Here is a 19,302-nt window from a genome sequence, read left to right as displayed (position 1 = left end):
ACTCCAAAGGCAAACTGCACAGTGCTGAACCACCAGCAGCCTCTGCTCTGCAGGCCCTCCTCACTACCTGATTAGCCTTGACATTTTTGACTTTCATCTTCCACACCATCCATCTTTTTACATCAAATAAGCCCAAAAGGACACCCTTGAAAGTGCATCTGTATAGTCTGAAATATGTTAATAATTACAGTAATTAAACCAAAGGGAATTTTTGTTTTAAACTCTCCCCCTCCAAGTATAAATTTATGAACCTATCAAAACAATCTTTAATAATTAGAACTAAGATTTCAAAGTACATATCCTCAGTAAGAATAATTCCATATCACCCCAGCCAAATGCAAACATTTTTGCCAGTGAGTTCAGGGAGTTCAGTGAACTCTTTGCTCTCAGATCTTGAAGTGTGCTACTTGAGGCATCTCCAAACTTCATTTACTTATGCAGTATTTTATTCAATTTTATAAACACTACCCTATTTTAGCCTAATATTCTAAGGAAAAAACCCCAATCTGTGTATCACACTATCTGCCATATCAGTAAATTACAAATCTGTTGGCCAATTCCAATTCTAAATTGGATTTAGCAGGGGTGCAGAATTTCTACAGATAGGAAATTTCTTAAATTTTTATGAAAATGGGTGATAAGGGACAAAACATAAACTCAAACTAGTGGACTTGTTAGAGAAAATCACAAAAACCCAGACTTCTTCCAGTTATTTCTCATGGAATACCTTGACACTGGAGAAAGGAATCAGATGCTTCTCTGCATTCAAGATAACCTTTCAACATGTTTTTCCAATCTGTCACTAATTTTTAATAATAAGACAATTAATTACATTACTAATCAACCAATCCTGGCAGTCATGACACCTGGAAAAAATGTTTTTTGAACATCAATTAGGATGCTCGCAATGAATGGATTTAAAAATCTGACTGGAGCCACTCAGGTGCACAGAATTGGGGAAAATTCAACAATCTGAGTCAGCTGCTCCTGCCTCAGCTTGAGAGCTTCCAGGGCTGTCAGGAGCTGACTGGATTGTCATCCTCCTTTTGAGTTAATGCACCAAGTAAGTTATTTGTGTCATGCTACAGAGAAATCAAGCGTGCACAACTAAGTAGCACTGTCAGATCAAAAAAAAGTTCTTTGTGTACATATTTTCCAGAGCATTTTGTACCAAAGGAGACCTCAGAGATTAATGCTTATTTTATTGAGATTATCAAACATGCCCAGATAGAAGACACTGTGTTTAATAATAGAATGGAGCTTTTCTAGACTGGATTGTGCATTCCTGGATTTTCCCCAGTTCTGCTGCTTGTTCCAAGGTTGGAATTTTCAAGACTTCCTTTATTTTGGATTGTCTCCCTCTCCTGCCCCTGCTCTGTGTCCTGACACACCAATGCACAGCACAGAGAGAAGAGAATCTTTACTCTCATCTGCTCAACTCAGCAGTGAAAATCATGGGAATGCCACATAATTCCTGTTCTGTGACACGAGAACAACTGCTATTATATTCTCTTACACACCTGGTTTCTTTCTTTATATGCCTTTGCTTCCTCTGTCTGCCTTAATGCTTCCTTGAATAACAAAGTCTCCTGAGAGACACGTATGGCATTGAAATGTTTACAAAGCCACATTGCCTGAGGGGAGAAAAAAAAATACAGGTTGAAATATTTGGAAAGAAAATTAAGCATTTTTTTTCAGAAGGCTGCAGAAAGACAAAGTTTTCCTTAGCCACACATTTAAGTACACAGATATATATAAGCAACTTTAAGTAGTTTCTTATAAAGATGTTCAAGAGTATCCAGCTTTGAATAACGACTTTTTAATCTCCTGTACCTTAACATAGAATTTAAAGAAGGAAATATTCTTCCTACCATGTCCTCACCTGCTGTTTCTGAGGTTCAAATGCAATTTAAGTGGTGCCAGTGGACATGAGACAACTGACCATGCAAATGGAGCAATTCACAGCAAGGGAACACCACAAATGTGTAATTAACTTATTTCCCCCAGGCTAATTAGTCCTGTTAAAAGGCTGGGAAAACAAGGCAGGCAGAATTCTGTTGCATTCCAATAGTTTCACTACCTGAGTTCTTACAGACCTCACTTGAAAATATCTATTTAACCTGTGGTGTAACATCCAGGTGTATCCCTCAGGAATGCTGTCCTTTAATTTGTCTTATGTTCGTCTATCACTTGGATAAATGTCAAAATTCTTTTCCCAGAATAACATTCTCCAAAATGCTGAGCTCAGTAGAAAGTAAGAGGGTGAGTGGGAAGTGCTGCAACACTGAGGGTAAGGTACTCACAACTGTAGTTTTCCCAGAAGCAGGTGGGCCAAGGACACAAATTCTTGGAGCTGTGGAACAAGGATATGCAAATATCAAAGTGCAGAACAGCAAAAATCCCCTCCAGTTTCCCACTCTTGTATTGCATAATATCAATGTAGCCAGCATGAAACAATTATTTCAGCTGGAAACCTCAGTGGAGATTTCAGGATTTGACTCCACTGGGGAAAAAAAGGGGGAACAGAAAATCAGTGCCACCTGGGTCCTCCTTTAATCTCCATGGTCAATGAGATTAGCACTCTAACCATGCCACTTGGAGAGATAAATGAGATATGTATATCTCAATCCATTGAAACATGGAGAGTTTAGTGGGTGAACCATAAGGTACAAACATTTCCTTACCTGAGCTTGACTTTTATTCCTGAAACATTGATTCAGAACTAACACATTTTGTGCTCAACAAATATTTCAGTTTTTAGTTTCACCTAAATAGGTTGTGTCAGGGTTCAGAGAAGATTTAGATACTGCAGAATGAAGGACTCCCTCACTATGCTTTTTGACAGCAGCCTTCAATTTTTCTAGTCACCATTTAAAGTAATTTTCCTCACTTCTGTTTCTTGCGTTTCTCTGCTGCACATTCCTCTCCTTTCTCTGAGGGGGCAAGGTGCAAAAAATGCATCCCAGTTCTGAGGAATTCCTAATCCAGTGCACACACACAACACAATGGGCATGACTGCAATGAGCTTCGTTGGGAATGAATTAGAGGCAAGACAAACAGGAGAAAAGGGAGTCACTCTTCGGAAAGTATTTGGAACTTTTTCCATAAATACACTTTGGGCTGCAATCCCTTGAACTGCCATTTTATATTAACAGCTTTGATGTTTTTTCCCCCTATACCACAGGGGGGAAAAATCCCCAAACAGAGTCTGTGCAGCAGGGACTGGTTAGTACTTATTGGGAGTAACACAGGTCAGAGCAGAGGGGGGATCCACTCACCCAAAAACCTCCTCAGCTCTCAACAGCCAAGGGAGATCGTGTCTGATGGGAGCAGACAGGCAAGGATGTGAAATGTATTTTCATGAGGCCTTCCATGCACTTAACAGTTATTGGGCAGGTGCAATTTTTAAACATACATGAAACCCAAATTACAGATTCATCTTTACAAAGTTATCTGACTTGGAAGGTTTAAGAACAACTCCCCCCTTATTGGTTCTTGCAAGTGCAACAGAACTAGTACACAATGTAGAAAAATACTTTAAAAGGATACATCAGCTGTTTTTATCACCTAATTTCTTTCAAATGTAATGTGATTAAATCCTAGGGTTTTTTTAAAATCTAACACCTTGAAACTCCAGCCCGGTACTTAGGAATTATTTATAAACAGCGTCATAAAAGAGTGCTTGGGTGCCAACACTAATCAACTTCTTCAAACCACTTCAAAGAAAATCAAAAAACCTTTCCATCCACAGATCCTTTTGAGGTTTAACTAGGAGCATGATTTAAAATTCACAAGAAAGCCCTTAGGTATTGAAGCTTTAATACACAGCTTTCTTGGACAAACGTTTGATAAAAAACGAAACATACCATTATATACACCATCTCATGCTTTAATATTGCCCAGGGCTACTGTAAATGCTCACTTTGTACTAAATCTGGTTTGCTCTCTGCTTAGTGGCTGGCAGCAGATGGGGCAGTGTAATTCACTGATTTACTCATTTGCACACTTGTAGGACTCCTCTGAAGCCTTCTCCCCAAACATCTGACACAGGGGCACTACCAGGACACCCCTGGGTGTAATGTTTAACCCCTCCAAGCAGCAAATAGTCACTATTTAATGCAGCAGCTACGTGAAGGCAGGAAATTCTGGGAAATGCCTTTTTCTTCAGTAAAAAAATCATATTTAATTCTGTATTTAGTCTGATGAGACATTATGGGATTTACTTATCCAAGTAAAGCAACATTCAACAACAACTTTAGCAACAACAAATTACTCCTTTTGTCAGGTGTAAATTTCGGTTCCTATTCCTAAATATGGGTTCCTATTTTAATCCTGGAATAACACAAAACAGCTGGACTCACAGAGTTCCATTTAAATCGAAAAGATCCTATGATTAATGTCAATACAACAAAATTTGCTTAACTTGTAAGAGAAATCTTTTGTCAAAGAGGAGAATCACAGGGTACAGACTGAACATTCAGGCAGAACTTTTTCCTTCAGAGGTTTGAGCTCACAGAAATACCACTCAGACCCTGAAAGCTTTTTTCATTAGCACAAACCAAGATACCATGTAGAAAACTTGCATTTTTTGAATATGAAAGAATTATCAGCCTTTATGTGGCCCTTGAAGGTTTTTAGAAGGAACACACAGAAGAACAATAGCACAGAGCCCAAAGCACAAACACTTTGCCACACATTTGACCTACAAGATTTTCAAGGCAGTTGTAAGCTATAATCACCATTAGATTTGTTTATATTTTAAAAAGTACTTTGGATCCTATTATTAATTAAAAAGGGTTTCTAACTTCACACCTGGGATAGATGCAATGCTTCTTTTCCACACATCTCTGTTTGAAATTTTCTCTAGGGCTAAAACTGTCTAGGCAAGGCAAGATCATGAAAATTCATCACTTTACTGATGGCTTTAATAAGGTTTTTTTTTTCCTTCTAAATAGTCAGCACCTTCCACCATGATCAAAAAGTAAAATCAACTCTGCTACACATTTCTGTTACATTATTTTCCATTTAATTTATTCTTAAAACAACATTTAGGCTTTAATTTTAATTGGAGTTCCTCTCCTTCCTTACCAGGGTTTTCCAGACCAAAAGCAGGCAGCATTTTCCCCTTGACAAACAACTGCTGTAATTCTGTCTTTAGCCTCTAAGTGCTGAAGTCATGAGATGGAAACCTGCCTAATTCTGTTAAAATAACACTGTGGGGCTTCAGGACGAATGTTAGCCCAATGTGAAGAAATTTTATCAGCATTCTATCAAACTGCAGGAAATTCTTACACATATTTTCCATGGGTCTGCAAACCAGATTGATTATTCAGGCTGCCTGCACCAGAAAAGGCTGGGCACAATTTGCAGGATTTGATTTTTTTTTTTCTTTAACATATTTAGCAGCATTTCAATCACCATCACTAAGAGCTCACAGCACCTCCAGTGATAATGATTTCATTGATGCTGCAGCACAACTTTCATAATGGTTTACTCTGGTTTTAAAGAAACATCAAAGCTCCATGACACCAGCTCCCCCTGACAGCTCACGCAGAACAAAAATTACAGTTCAATTGTGCATATCCAAATATAATCTGCCTAAGGGTGAACAGTTTGTAAATCAAATAATTTGATTGAGGGTACATGCTTTTATTGCGCAGAATACAGACTTCCCATTCAATTTACCAGGTTTTGTTCCACAGAGGAGCAGACACACTCACTGTTCCTTCAGCTGAGATGCCACTGAGCTGTGGAACTCATTAACAGCAGAGAGTAACAAACTAATCAAAAAAGCAGAGAAATCTGCCAGCCCAGGTAGAATAGGAACCCAAATTTACACCTGACAAAAGGAGTAATTAGCGAGCTTAAAGACAACAGGAAATATCAGATGGGGCACAGAAGGCATTAATAATTGATACACCAGAACTCTTTGTTATTCCCTTAGAGGGTTTCATTGTTAGAACTGTTAAAGTGCATTTCTTATTAGATTACTCACTAAAAAAAGAAATTAAAGCATCTTGCCTGTAAGCATTCCAAAATGCTCAACTTTTTTTTTTTTTTTTTTTTTTTTGTTTCCCCCCTCCCCAAGACTCAGCCTGAAAAGTTTGATCCCTCACCTGCCAAGAGCAGCACAGCTCCCAGCAAATCAGGAGCTGAACTATTTCTGGTGTCTCCATTTCCACTTACCCTCATCATTGTTTTGCTTTAAGTGGTTTATCATGAACTCAATGGGATCATCTGGCTTATGAATTAATAGCTCTTCAAGCATATTCTGGAAATAAATAGGACAAAGTCAGGGGAAAATTGAACACGGCTCTGCAGTCGTGATATCTTGCATTTTTACAGCAATGTTACAATGAGGATCCTGAACAGCTTATAAATGCTTATTTATTTTCTTTCACAGACAAAACTGAGACTTCAGAAGATATTTTAGATGCTGAAAAACTGAAGATGGTCAGAAAATTGCCAGCAAAAAACCCACCCTATTTAATTCAGTACATAAGGACACCAGAAATATTTGGTTTGAGCAGCCGGGGGTTGAAAATGAGGCAGAACTGACATGAAAACCATACAAAGAGTTTGAAAACCAGAGTTAACTTGAATTTGTTAATTTGCAGGGCAAGAGGAGCCTTCTCTAACACATTCCCACAAGTTCCTGACCAGCCCAGAGGAGTGCAGAATCGACAAGAGCTGTGGAAAACAACCCACAGAAATGGTACTTTTCACACCTGCACCAGCCTTGGCCCCTGCAGGAAAAACAGTGGGGAGAAGGAGGGGAAAAAGGCAAAAAAAGGCTGAAAATCTTGCCTTGAATGTCTGTTTTGGAGCCCATTTTCATGTTGAACCCTTGAGGTTACACAGAGCCTTGTTTCAGCTCCCACCTATAGCAGTGGGGAGCTTGCACTGGTGAAGGGAGGATTTGGGCTTTACACGCAGAAAAAAAGAAAAACTCTGAGAAATCCACACATTTCCGAGCAAGACATTTCAGCCCAGCCACAAGTCCTGTAATTAAAATTAAACATCAAACAGAACTAATGCTCTAATTTAGACAAGCTGCAGAAATGCTCGTGCTGGAAGAGACATTTCTGAACAGCAGCCGTAACACTTTTATATCTGCAACTAAATTCCATAAAGTCCATCTAGTCCATAAAATTTTATATCCTCACCAACTGATTGTTATTAGAGTGGCCTATTTTCCTTTTCTACCTCATCCACTTCATTAGAATAATTAAAATACTTAATTTTGTTTATAAACTGGTTATCATGCAAGTCCTGATGCATCAAGGTCTGAGTAGCACAGAGCATAAAAGACGAAATTTCTATTTTTATTGGAAGTTCATTTAAAAATTATTACTTTTATAAGCAACATTTATTTAAACTAAACAATCTGGATTCTGCACTACACTTACCAGCACCTGTATAAATAACAAACTTAACAAAATCTGGATTTATTATAATTAAAAAACGTTCAGGCTGACAGTGAATGACACTGGCAGTGTTTTTTGCCCAAACCCTTTTATTTATCCAATTCTGCTGAACTCAGTTTAATTTCACATGGGTTGATCTGTTAATCTCTGGGGGAGACTCATAGTTGAGGTCTCATGTAGTTTCTACTTTTGTGTTTTGTAAATGCTTGTTTTTGTGTTTTGTAAATGCTTTACCACAACAACTTCAACCCGTGTTTGTGTCATTATCTTGCTCCAACACAACTAAAGCATGAAAATACCACCCTGAGTAAATCCCACAAACATTTTATGTAATAGGAGTCCCTGCAGCTGCATTCAATGCCTTGCGGCTTGCAAAACACAGTAATTCATTAAAAAAAAGAAACAAAAACAAATCAAAACACAAATATTATGCTGCAATAGTCATAATAAACAGAGAAAAAGACAGCACAAAAAAAAAAAAAACAGGAAAGGAAATAAACATGTGTGTGTATTTCAGTGAGCTCTGAGAGGAAGCGACTTTTTTAGCAGAGTTCAGAGCAGCACACAGGGGAATGCTCTCCAGCAAGCTCTCCTATCACAACAGCATCAGGATTTTCCGTCCTTCCCACAAACCTCCCCGTGCCCTACACAAGAGCTTTTCCCGAAGTTCAGAACCAAACCCACCCATCCCTACAGCAGGGGACCCGGCCCTGCCAGGTACCGAAATCATAGCGACGCCACAAGTGCACTTTTACCGCTTTATTGCTGAAACCTCGGCGAACAAGCACAACAGGAACAAAAGGGTGAAGGTTTCACCCTGGGGATGAGCAGCAGGCGGGGACAGCCCCAGCTCAGCGCCCCCAAACCTTCACAGCGCTCTACCGCACCCAATTTATCACATTTCCCTTCCTCCTCCTCCTCCCATCCCCGTCCTGTCCCGCCTTCCACCGAAACCTTTCTTCCACGGGCTGCCGCTTTCTCCCGCAAATCAAATTATACTTGTGAGCCGCAGTAACTGCGAATTAAAATAATTAACTGGGAGAGCCCGCGGCAGCGTCCCACACGCGGACACCCGGCCATCACCTCGCACAGGATCCCGCCCCGGAGCCTCCCCCGGCCCCTCCCGGGCTCCCGTTCACCTGCAGGAGCTGGAAGAGCCCCCGCTCCTCCGCGTAGGCGCCCGCGGGCGGCGGCCAAGGCCGGGCCGCGTCCTCCGTGTCCGCCTCCGCCATGGCCGCCCCTGGCAACGAGACGCGTTGCTAACCGTGACGTCATCACCACGCGACGAGAAGCGGCCTATCCCCACACAGGGGCGTGGCCAGCGCCTCGTTTACTGCAACAGGAACGGGGAGGCGTCATCGACCGGCGACGGTTGCCATGGCGGCGGCGGCGCGGTGGGGCCGAGGGCCCGCGGCCCGCGCTGTCCGCCCGCTCCTCCCGCCCGGCCCGGCCCCTCCCGGGAGCTGCCGCACCAACACCGACACAACACCGGCCGGTAGGAGCTGCAGGGCCCGCGCGGCGGGAGGGGGGCGCACACAGCCGCACGGGGGGGGTTCCGGGGGCTCCGGGCCGGCCCCAGGGAGCGGGGAGAGCCGGGGAGGCGCTGGGGCAGCCCCCGCCCCGCTGTGGCTGAGGCGCGGCCGCTCTGCCTTCCCACAGCCCGGCAGCGTCTGTGACATCACAGTGGCACTGCGCCCTGGGGCTCTCAGCATTCCCAAGGCACTGAGTGACTGCCGGGGCTCCGGGGCTTCGGCACAGCAGACCTCCGCTTCCCCCCCTCCCCCCCTTTTTTTTTTTTTTAATTTTTTTTTAGGTACGTTTTCCACCAAGCTACCCAATTCCAGCTCAGGTGAGATGTAGAATTGCATCATTTCTAAAAGGCAGCTTGCTGTCTCTCCTGTCCCCCACAGATCCAGCAATAAGTAACCATGAATGAGGTGCTGGAGACCCTGAAGAAGATCGAGGACAAGTACAAGCTCTTCCAGCAGCAGCAGTTCACCTTCATCAAAGCCCTGGAGCGCACCCGGGAGGAAGCCCATGACATGATCAGACCTGTGTCATCCATTATCCAGGTACAAACCCCTGAGCCATTCCATCCCAGTGAGGCGTTCCCATTCTGCCGTTTTCAGCAGCTCGGCCATTTCCCCCCGTGCAGGTGCAGTGCTACAAGGACCATCACTGCTACAACGCCACAGACAGGCGCGTCCTCAACATGTTCGTGTCCCTGTGCAACGAGCTGCGCTGCCTCTGCCAGAAGATGGAGACGGTGCACGCTGGGGACAGCGTCACCCACGGCCTTTTGGAGAAGTGCAAATTGCTCCTGAACGACAGCAACGACCTCACTGCCCTTAGAGCCACGTAGGTGCCAGCCCAGCCCAGCCCAGCTCAGCCCTGCTCCTGGGGGCTGGCACTGCACGTTCCCCCCTGGCTTCTGTCCCAGCCCCTTCCTGGCTGTAGGGAGGGCACAAGGTGCTGCCCAGCTGCCTGTGCCAGTGTCCCTGCACACAAAGAGTGCTGCTGTGTTTGTCCATCCTCTCTCTGGTCCATGGCGGGGCAGGGGGTGCCCTGAGGCCCCTGCAGTGCTCAGGCAGGTTCCTGCTCCTTCCTGCTGCTGCTGCTCTGCACTGAGCTAATTTCTGCAGGGCAGTGTCTGTGTGTCCTGTCCAAGACTCCAGACCTGTGCCAGGGTGGTTTTTGGCAGGACTCCTCAATCCATGTTCCATTCCATCTGTGCTTTTGGGGAATGGCTGCCTGTGCACTGCTGCTCTCCCTGAGGCTCTCAGGGTGGCTCCCAGGGCTGCAGGGCTGTTTGTTTCCCTCTGTCCTGTGCCAATGGTTTCCCTGTGTCCCCCAGGTACCCCCACAGGGTTGTGAACTTCCTGAGCGTAGAGGAATCGAAGCATCGCTATGGAGGGGTGGTGAGCTTGCTGCCCATCGTTCTGGACACCATGAGGGCCTGGGTCACACACTCCAAGAAGTACCTGATCCCCAATGTGAGTCATGCACCTGCCATGGCCTAGAAGCACAAATCCCCTTCCCAAACAACCCCTGCTGGGCACTGTGAAGATCAGACCTCCAATAGTAACAAAAATATTGTGTTATTGCAGGAGAAACAGTGTGAGAGGTGCAAGTATGAAGACCCACGTTTGGGAAAGAAAGCCCCCTGGGTTCCACCAGGGAACACCTCCTGTTAGAGGATCAGAGCTCCTGCATCGTCTGCTCAGCATCTTTTAGCACCTGGCTGATCTAATACAGTGCAATCAACACCAGAGAACCGTCCTGAGCCCACTTTCTGCAGCCAGCCCGGCACACAAGCATTGCCTCTCCCTTGCTGATGTTTGCACTCTGCTCCTCACATCCCCACAGAAGCAGCTGCAGCTCCAGCTGCTCCCTGGGGCCAGCACTGCAGTGGGAGCAGGGATCAGTCAGGACTCATCAGGCTCTAATATCTCACACATGAGTCTTGGACAAATCATTTGAAACAGGATTTTACATTTTCTCAGCCTTCTTCCTGAGGAGTATCCCCTCCCTGCCACAGCCATGGGGTGAAGAAGCTGCCTGTGTGAAGGATGGGATGCAGAGCAGCAAAGGCTTGGCATCACAGATTCAGACACGTCCCTGACATTTAAACTTGTCTCTAAAGCTCCCTCAGCCCCACAGAAACAGTTTGGTTATCTGGACCACACAGTCCCTGTTTACAGAACAAACTTCCCACGCGCCCATCACCCTGCACAGGATCCCGCCCCGCTGCCCCTCCCCGCCTCCCTCAGCCCCTCCCGGGCTCCCGTTCACCTGCAGGAGCTGGAAGAGCCCCCGCTCCTCCGCGTAGGCGCCCGCGGGCGGCGGCCACGGCCGGGCCGCGATCTCCGTGTCCGCCTCCGCCATGGCCGCCCCTGGCAGCGAGACGCGTTGCTAACCGTGACGTCATCACCACGCGACGAGAAGCGGCCTATCCCCACACAGGGGCGTGGCCAGCGCCTCGTTTTTTGCGAAGGGAATGGGGAAGCGTCATCGACCGGCGACGGTTGCCATGGCGGCGGCGGCGCGGTGGGGCCGAGGGCCCGCGGCCCGCGCTGTCCGCCCGCTCCTCCCGCCCGGCCCGGCCCCTCCCGGGAGCTGCCGCACCAACACCGCCACAGCACCGGCCGGTAGGAGCCGCAGGGCCCGCGCGGCGGGAGCGGGGCGCACACAGCCGCGCCAAGGGCCCGGCCGGCCGCAGGGAGCGGGAGAGCTGGGGGGAGGCGCTGGGGCGCGGGTTCCCAGCCGGGAGAGGAGGGCCTGGGGCTGCCCCGGCCCCGCTGAGGCTCAGGTATGGCCGCTGTGCCTTCCCACAGCAGCGTCTGTGACATCACACTGGCACCGCGCCCCTGGGGCTCTGCCGCGCCATTCCCAAGGCAGTATTGACTTATTCCTTGGGGCTCCGGGACTGCAGGGCTTCGGCACTACAGATCGCTGGTTTTTCCCGCTTTTTTTTTTTTTTTTCTTTCTTTCTTTGTAATAGTGAGCCTCAATCTTTAAAATTTTAAAAGTTTTAAAAGGGATAAGAGGGACAAACTAATAACAGCACTGGGTGCTTGGCAACTGCCAGAGGCGTGCCAGTTAACTTAAAACTATTTCCTTATATAGTTTTTCATTACATTGGTCAAATACATTTCATGACGATTATACATATTCAAAGATTCCTTTGAGTTTTCATATTCTGGGAATTCTTTCTGCTTGCTTCAACCCTTGACACTTCCTAAGGTGTGTGCCATACTGCAGATGAAACTGATGTATTTTATTTCCTCACAAGGGTCCGTGTTCTGTGGTTTGGCAGTTAGTGCCAGCTGAAGGTAAAATCCTTGGTAAAATCAGTAGTAAAATCCTCCTTGCATTCTTACTTTCTATATTTATTTACCTGGTTCTTTTCAATGTTATCATACAGATAAAATACTCCACTAGTACATGAAATCAGCATTAGCAATTTCACAAAATTATCTGACTCATTCTCACCATTGTCAGATAGTTACAAAAATAAAAGCATTAACTACTCTGCAACAGTTAATGTTATAATGCACAGCACCAAATCTCTGTTTTAACATTTTGTGAGAGCCTAAACTATAATATATTTATCACACTAAAATATATAATCTACTCAGGGATTGGGGTATTAACCATAAAAGGCTGACACATTATACAACAATAAAAGCAGTGATAACAAACTATGTTATATCAAAATAATTTGCAAAAGCCAATGATCACACAGTTATTTATAAGTTTTCCATTAGCCTATGCTGTCACGGACATATTTTATAAAAAATCCTTTTGCTAGGATCTTCTCTCCTGAGAAGCTGAGAGGCCTCAGAAATGAAATGTAAACATTGATTATCTATCTGGTGCTGTGGAATGCAACAGGTGGATCTGTGATTGGTCTCATGTGGTTGTTTTTAATTAATGGCCAATCACAGTCCAGCTGGCTCAGACTCTCTGAGAGTCACAAGATTTTATTATTATTCCATTTCTTTCTATTCCTTGCTAGCCTTCTGATGGAATCCTTCTATTCTTTCAGTAGAGTTTTAATATATAATTTTCTTTTAATATAATATATATCATAAAATAATAAATCAGCCTTCTGAAACATGGAGTCAAGATTCTCATCTCTTCCCTCATCCTGGGACTCCTGTGAACACCACCACACCAGCACAATTCCAGCCCAGGTGAGATGTAGAATTGCATCATTTTTAAAATGCAGCTTCCTTTCTCTCCTTTTCCATCCAGATCCAGCAATAAGCAACCATGAATGAGGTGGTGGAGACCCTGAGGAAGATCGAGGAGAAGTACAAGCTGTTCCAGCAGCAGCAGTTCACCTTCATCAAAGCCCTGGAGCGCACGCGGGAGGAAGCCCATGACATGATGAGACCTGTGTCATCCATTATCCAGGTACAAACCCCTCAGCACCAAGGGCTCCCTGCATGGCCACAGGCACAGCACGGGGCTGGAGGGCTCCTGGGGCTGCAGAAATGGTTTTCACGGAGGGGAGATGGACAAAAAGTGCCCAGGAAGGTTTGTGTGTGACTAGAGGGGTGGGGAGAGATCACCCCACCTGTGATCACGGAAGAATCTCAGGGCTGAGCAGCACTTTGTGCTGTAGCTGAGCACTGCTGAGCAGCCAGAAACACAGGCTGCAGGAAAACAATGAGAGCAAGGCTGCTTCCCCAAGCACACATGGAATCTGTAATCCTCAGCCTGTAGGAAGCAGCATGCCTGGCTCTTCCCCCTGGTATTGGTGCTGCTGTATCTTTCTATAGTGCTTATTAAAAATAATGGCTGTGTTATACAGGGAGGATGATGGATTGAGGGCTGAGAGTCCCACGTGGGCAAGGGCTTTGCTGGGCTGCTAAGTGAATTGTCTGGGAATTTTTATAGCATGCTGTACTGAAAAGTAGAACTTAGACCACCTGGAGACAAGGGAAGAAGAAAAATCTAAATCAAATCAAAATTGTGGATTTGAGACAGCAGAACTCAAGCCCAAAACGCAGATGGATGCCAAAGGCAGAGTGAAAGCCAGGCTGCTGTCAGGATTAGGGCACACAATGAGCTGATTGTCCTTTCCAAGGGCTGCCTCTCCCTGACAGCAGAAGGGCTTTGCCCATTGCCTTGAAGAGGATTGTGGCAGACATTGCACTGAGCCATTCCATCCCAGTGAGGTGTTCCCATTCTGCCGTTTTCAGCAGCACATTTTCCTCCTGTGCAGGTGCAGTGCTACAAGGACAACCACTGCTACAACGCCACAGACAGGCGCATCCTCAACATGTTCGTGTCCCTGTGCAACGAGCTGCGCTGCCTGAGCCAGAAGATGGAGACGGTGCACGCTGGGGACAGCGTCACCAACGGCCTTTTGGAGAAGTGCAAATTGCTCCTGAACGACAGCAACGACCTCACTGCCCTTCGAGCCACGTAGGTGCCAGCCCGGCCCAGCCCAGCCCAGCCCAGCCCAGCTCCTGGGGGCTGGCACTGCACGTTCCCCCCTGGCTTCTGTCCCAGCCCTGTCCCAGCCCCTTCCTGGCTGTAGGGAGGGCACAAGGTGCTGCCCAGCTGCCTGTGCCAGCTCCTGGCAAACACTTCCAGTGTCCCTGCACACAAAGAGTGCTGCTGTGTTTGTCCATCCTCTCTCTGGTCCATGGCGGGGCAGGGGGTGCCCTGAGGCCCCTGCAGTGCTCAGGCAGGTTCCTGCTCCTTCCTGCTGCTGCTGCTCTGCACTGAGCTAATTTCTGCAGGGCAGTGTCTGTGTGTCCTGTCCAAGACTCCAGACCTGTGCCAGGGTGGTTTTTGGCAGGACTCCTCAATCCATGTTCCATTCCATCCGTGCTTTTGGGGAATGGCTGCCTGTGCACTGCTGCTCTCCCTGGGGCTCCCAGGGCTGGGACTCCTGTGCCAATGGTTTCCCTGTGTCCCACAGGTACCCCCACGGTGTTGTGAACCACCTGAGCCTGGAGGAGGCGCAGCATCGCTATGGAGGGGTGGTGAGCTTGCTGCCCATCGTCCTGGACAGCATGAGGGACTGGGTCACACACTCCAACCTGAAAGTCCTCTATATTGTGAGTCCTGGATGTGCCAGGTGCAAGGAGGAGACACCCACTTCCCAAACAGCACCTGAAGCTCTGACCTCCAATAGTAATGAAAATACTGTAAAATTGCAGGACAAAGATTTCAAGAAATTCCTGGCTGCAAATCAACGTCCGCAAAAAAAGAAAGCTCCCTGGAGGCCACCAGGCAAACACCCCTATTAAAGGATCAGAGCTCCTGCATCATCTGCTCACCACCTTTAAGCACCTAGCTGATCTAATACACTGCAGTGAACACTTGAGATCCATCCTGAGTCCTCTTTCTGAAGGGCTGCCCTGCAGCCAGCCCGGCACACAAGCATTGCCTCTCCCTTGCTGATGTTTGCACTCTGCTCCTCACATCCCCACAGAAGCAGCTGCAGCTGTTCCCTGGGGCCAGCACTGGGAGCAGGGATCTCATCAGGTTCTAATATCTCACACATGAATCTTGGACAAATCATTTGAAACAGGATTTTACATTTTCTGAGCCTTCTTCCTGAGGAGTATCCCCTCCCTGCCACAGCCATGGGGTGAAGAAGCTGCCTGTGTGAAGGATGGGATGCAGAGCAGCAAAGGCCTGGCATTACAGATTCAGACACATCTTTGACATTTAGACTTGTCTCTAAAGCTCCCTCAGCCCCACAGAAATAATTTGGTTATCAGGAGCACAGAATCCCTGTTTACAGCACACTAAGGAGGTTTCCCATACCCGCCACTGGCTACAGAGTCCAGTGTTCTCCATCTGTGCTCTGCTGCAGCTCCTCACTCCACAGAACATCTCCCCTTACACCTCCTGACTCCTGTCCTGTCAGAGCTGGAGATGTAAAGGAGAGCAGAGTCCATTTTGCCCTTAGTTTCTGTGTAGTGACAACAACCAAACAAAACATCCACAAAACACCCCTGTGCTCCTCAGATCCCTACAAAATCAAAGCCATGTCCAGTCCATGTGATCCACGGGAGTGTGGTGGCAGCATCATGCTCAGATGGTTCCTGTTCAAACTGCAGACTGAGCTGCCTGTGCTGCTTTCCCTGCTCCAAGGCAAGGCCAGCATGACATCAGGCCAGATGTCCCACCTAAGGGACAGGCCCACCATGGCCCTGGGGCTCAAAATACAGAACATGAGGTCAGCACATCTCAGACCCTACAGCCTTTTCTAAATAAGTGTCCTCCCTGTGAACGCTCTTGTCCCCTCCAAATTACCTCCTGCTGGAAGACACTCCTGAATAAACAATTTCCCCTTGCATACCAGGCTCACTTTTCTGTGAGAAAGCTTTTGCCTGAAAATCATCAGTTTTTGGCAACAAGCAGCTGAAAAGAGAAGGAAGAATTAATAGAGAGGAGGGGGCATAGGAAGGAATGACAGCTCAGATGAAACGGAAAGTATTTCCAGCAGCATTTTTATTCCTTACCTTGTTTTGTACTCCTTTTCTTTCCCCTATCCACTTGCACTGCAATGCACCCACCCAGTCTGGAGCAGAGCCCTATTTTTAGGGGGATTTGATCCAACTGAACTGAACCTTGGTGAACTCAAAATGGTCACAGAGCAACTCCTGGGCACTACTGGGGCCACAGCCAGTGGAATGTCACTGTCACCTTCTCTGGCTTCACTTGAGATCCCTGGGGCAGAGGCAGCTTCAGGCTGAAAAATCCAAGTTGTGGCAGCTGCCCTGTTGTGTTCCATGGTGCAGACAAGTGTCCAGTGACACAGTTGCTGTCTTGGAAAGGTTTTCAGGACAAGCTGCTAAGACTGAATGGTGACAAGTGTTGGGGACACAAGAGATGCTATTCCCAGATCTTGTTTCCAACCTTCTTGGCTCTGTCCTAAGGTTTAAATTTGAACACACAAGCTGTGAGGAGACCAAAATTATTCTCCAGTTTGTGGCTCACTTTCAGCTTCCAGGGATGAGCACAGCACAAATGGTTTGTCAGAACAGTCCTACCAAAGCCAGTCCACCACTGCTGCTCCAAATTCCTGTTGTCATTTTGCACTTGACCAAGGTGATACACACAAAAAAGTTCCCAAATTTCAATAATAAAATTCATACATGCAAGAAACAGTTCCCAAATCTTAGTAATAATTTCTAGCCTAGCCCTATACTTTCAGTCAGTGTCAGGCAGCCAAAATTTTAAGACCCAAGCAGAAAAATGAGTGCATAAAACTTGCAGTCTGAGGTTTGATAATGACAAGACCAGCATCTGTTGGAAGACTGCAAAGTTAAGTCTCAGAAAAACATCCAGACAAATTACTTAATTTCCATACAAGTTCTCCTCTTCCAGAGTGGATGGACACTTCAAAAGACAAAAAGATACAGCAAGAATTGTTTTCCTCTACTACAAATCAAGCTGTTTGAAGAATTTACATAAACAGGATGTAAATGCCAAACACAAAAGTGCAATAAAGTTTTACTTTAGCCTCAGTGAGCATAAAATTGCAAGATACACACTGAGAAACCAGGCAGGGCACCGGCCTGACTTTCCCACAGATCTGTCAGTTAGTCCAGAAAATAAATGCTGCTTTTTTTGTTCAAAGGCTGAAATAGACACATGGGCTGGTAAGAGATGATATCAACAGAATCCTGGCATCGGTATGAATTATCTCTGTGCTCCCCTTGATTCAGCTAAGGGTCAAATCAGGCTTTTATCAAACTGAGGAACCTGATGTAGTCAAAGGTGGGGAGTGGAAGGGGGGATTGGACTGGATGAGCTTTAGAGGTCCCTTCCCACCCAAACCATTCTGTGAGAAACCGTTTAATCAGTGGTAATCCATTCTGTATGTTCAATGTGTGGTTCCAGCACCGAGAGGACAAACCAGAGCTCAGACCCCCAGGAGTGAGGATGAAGGGTCAGGAGCTGTGGTGGGCTCTGGGGGAAGCAGAAGGGTCCGTTCCAGGGAGAGCAAACTCAGCATCCCAGAGATGGGATGGGCTTGGCAGGGCCTCTAGCGGCCGCCTCGGAGCAGTGTCCAAACCTCTCAGCAGCAACCTTTAAACAGCTCCAACAACCCTGCTGTCCCCAGTCCTGGATCCACAGGGCTTTTTTAACCCTGCTCACAGGTATCCAACCCCTGGGACAGCCCAGGGCAGCTCTGGGGCCGCTGCTCCCACTGCCATCCCCAGAGCTGAAATTTCAGAAGAGCCAGCGGCTGTTCCCTGTCACCACCAGCCTGTTCCCCACATCATCAACACCCGGAGGCAGGGGAGGCTTTCCTGGGAGTCCTCAATTCCCCTGGTGCTGCTGCAGCAGCAGTTTGAGCTTTCAGTCAGCTGAGCATTGAGCACAAGGAGCAGAGGCAGCTTCACAGAAACCAGGAATAGTGTCTGCAGACAGGAGAGATCAGCCAGCCCAGAACTGGAGTGAAAAGACCTTCAGGAAAAAAAAGTTCAGCCAAGTAAAGCCCACAGACACCAAAATCATGAGGACCATAAGTCAAGTATTTGAACAGTCTGGAAAGCAAAGCCCATGGGAATGCAAACCAGACTTCCTTTGCAGAGCTCCTCAGTAGGAACTGATGAAGCAACTCAACTGCTGTGATTTCCTACTTAGTAACCACTTTTAAAATCCACCATTGTGCCAGCAGCTAAGTAGTCCCAACAAATCAGGATCAATCAGCAAAGATATTTGCATTTCCTGAATTTGAAGTATTTCCTTCCCTAATGTCTCCTGTGTGATTATCAGCTGTTATGAACTACCAAATGTACTGCTTGGCATTAATGAGTAAGGAAGGCATTTAATTTTTCTCTTTTTGTACCCCAGTAATGCACTTCTGTGGGTAATTTTTATGTCATGATTTTTTTACACTGGCAAGTTCAGCTTTGCCATGCCAAGCTTAAGGGATGCCTTATTTTGAACCCATTCTGCATAAGGGCATGTTAAATTCACTTTGTGCTTTGTTTTCATTTTACTACCCCATGCTGTAGAACTAATCCCAGTGCAGGGGTCCAAACAACTCTCTGTGTCACTGATGTTTATGGTATTTTCTATATAAAATTCTCCATAAACATTACTTGGCCAAAGCATGTTCACAATGTGCCACTTGCACAACTCAGACCTTTGCCTGTGTTGTTCATATTTAAGAATTACACTTAATCCTTAATTGGAATGCTGAGACTTGTGTATGGGTTACTAAACTGCTTTGAGCAATCTTTTAAATATTAATTTATTTCAAGAAGAGAAAAAAGAAAAAAAAAACCAAGCAAAACCAACCAAACAATTAAAAACCAATGAAAGACCAGAACCAGTGAGAAAGTGCCATCTGGGAAAAAAGCAAAACAAGAAAACAACCTTACCTCAC

The 19,302-nt window shown here is 46.2% G+C and overlaps 3 protein-coding genes across 6 annotated transcripts in view; 2 read left to right on the top strand and 1 right to left on the bottom strand.

Annotated features, from left to right (window-relative positions):
• The window catches only part of AK8 (adenylate kinase 8), a 66,778-nt gene extending 58,116 nt beyond the window's left edge, over positions 1–8,662 (bottom strand). For 3 of the 4 annotated variants that reach the window (XM_054284255.1, XM_054284256.1, XM_054284258.1), the window contains exons 1-4: positions 8,567–8,662; positions 6,187–6,271; positions 2,304–2,353; positions 1,521–1,634 (exon numbers count right to left, since the gene is read on the bottom strand). In XM_054284255.1, the coding sequence (XP_054140230.1) occupies positions 1,521–1,634; positions 2,304–2,353; positions 6,187–6,271; positions 8,567–8,659 (342 nt within the window). In that variant the 5' untranslated portion in view covers positions 8,660–8,662. The remainder of the gene's footprint in view (positions 1–1,520; positions 1,635–2,303; positions 2,354–6,186; positions 6,272–8,566) is intronic. The other variant, XM_054284257.1, reaches the window with a different exon arrangement.
• Positions 8,663–9,355: 693 nt separating this feature from the next.
• On the top strand, positions 9,356–10,827 carry LOC128942062 (sperm acrosome-associated protein 9-like). The gene is made up of 4 exons (XM_054284263.1): positions 9,356–9,499; positions 9,583–9,785; positions 10,282–10,420; positions 10,535–10,827. The coding sequence occupies exons 1-4, from the start codon at positions 9,356–9,358 to the stop codon at positions 10,619–10,621; spliced, it is 573 nt and encodes a 190-aa protein (XP_054140238.1). The 3' UTR covers positions 10,622–10,827.
• Positions 10,828–11,497: 670 nt separating this feature from the next.
• Positions 11,498–15,273, top strand: LOC128942061 (sperm acrosome-associated protein 9-like). Its single transcript, XM_054284261.1, has 4 exons — positions 11,498–11,575; positions 13,185–13,346; positions 14,161–14,363; positions 14,866–15,273. Exons 2-4 carry the CDS (start codon positions 13,203–13,205, stop codon positions 15,194–15,196), a joined length of 678 nt encoding a protein of 225 aa, XP_054140236.1. The 5' UTR covers positions 11,498–11,575; positions 13,185–13,202; the 3' UTR covers positions 15,197–15,273.
• The last annotated feature ends 4,029 nt before the right edge of the window (positions 15,274–19,302 follow it).

This window comes from Melozone crissalis, unplaced genomic scaffold (assembly GCF_028551555.1).
Source record: "Melozone crissalis strain CALT ecotype California unplaced genomic scaffold, PUWL_Pcris_2 ptg000041l_1, whole genome shotgun sequence".
Lineage (NCBI taxonomy): Eukaryota > Metazoa > Chordata > Aves > Passeriformes > Passerellidae > Melozone > Melozone crissalis.
Note: the sequence above shows the minus strand (reverse complement) of the source record. Positions and strands in the feature narration are given on the sequence as shown.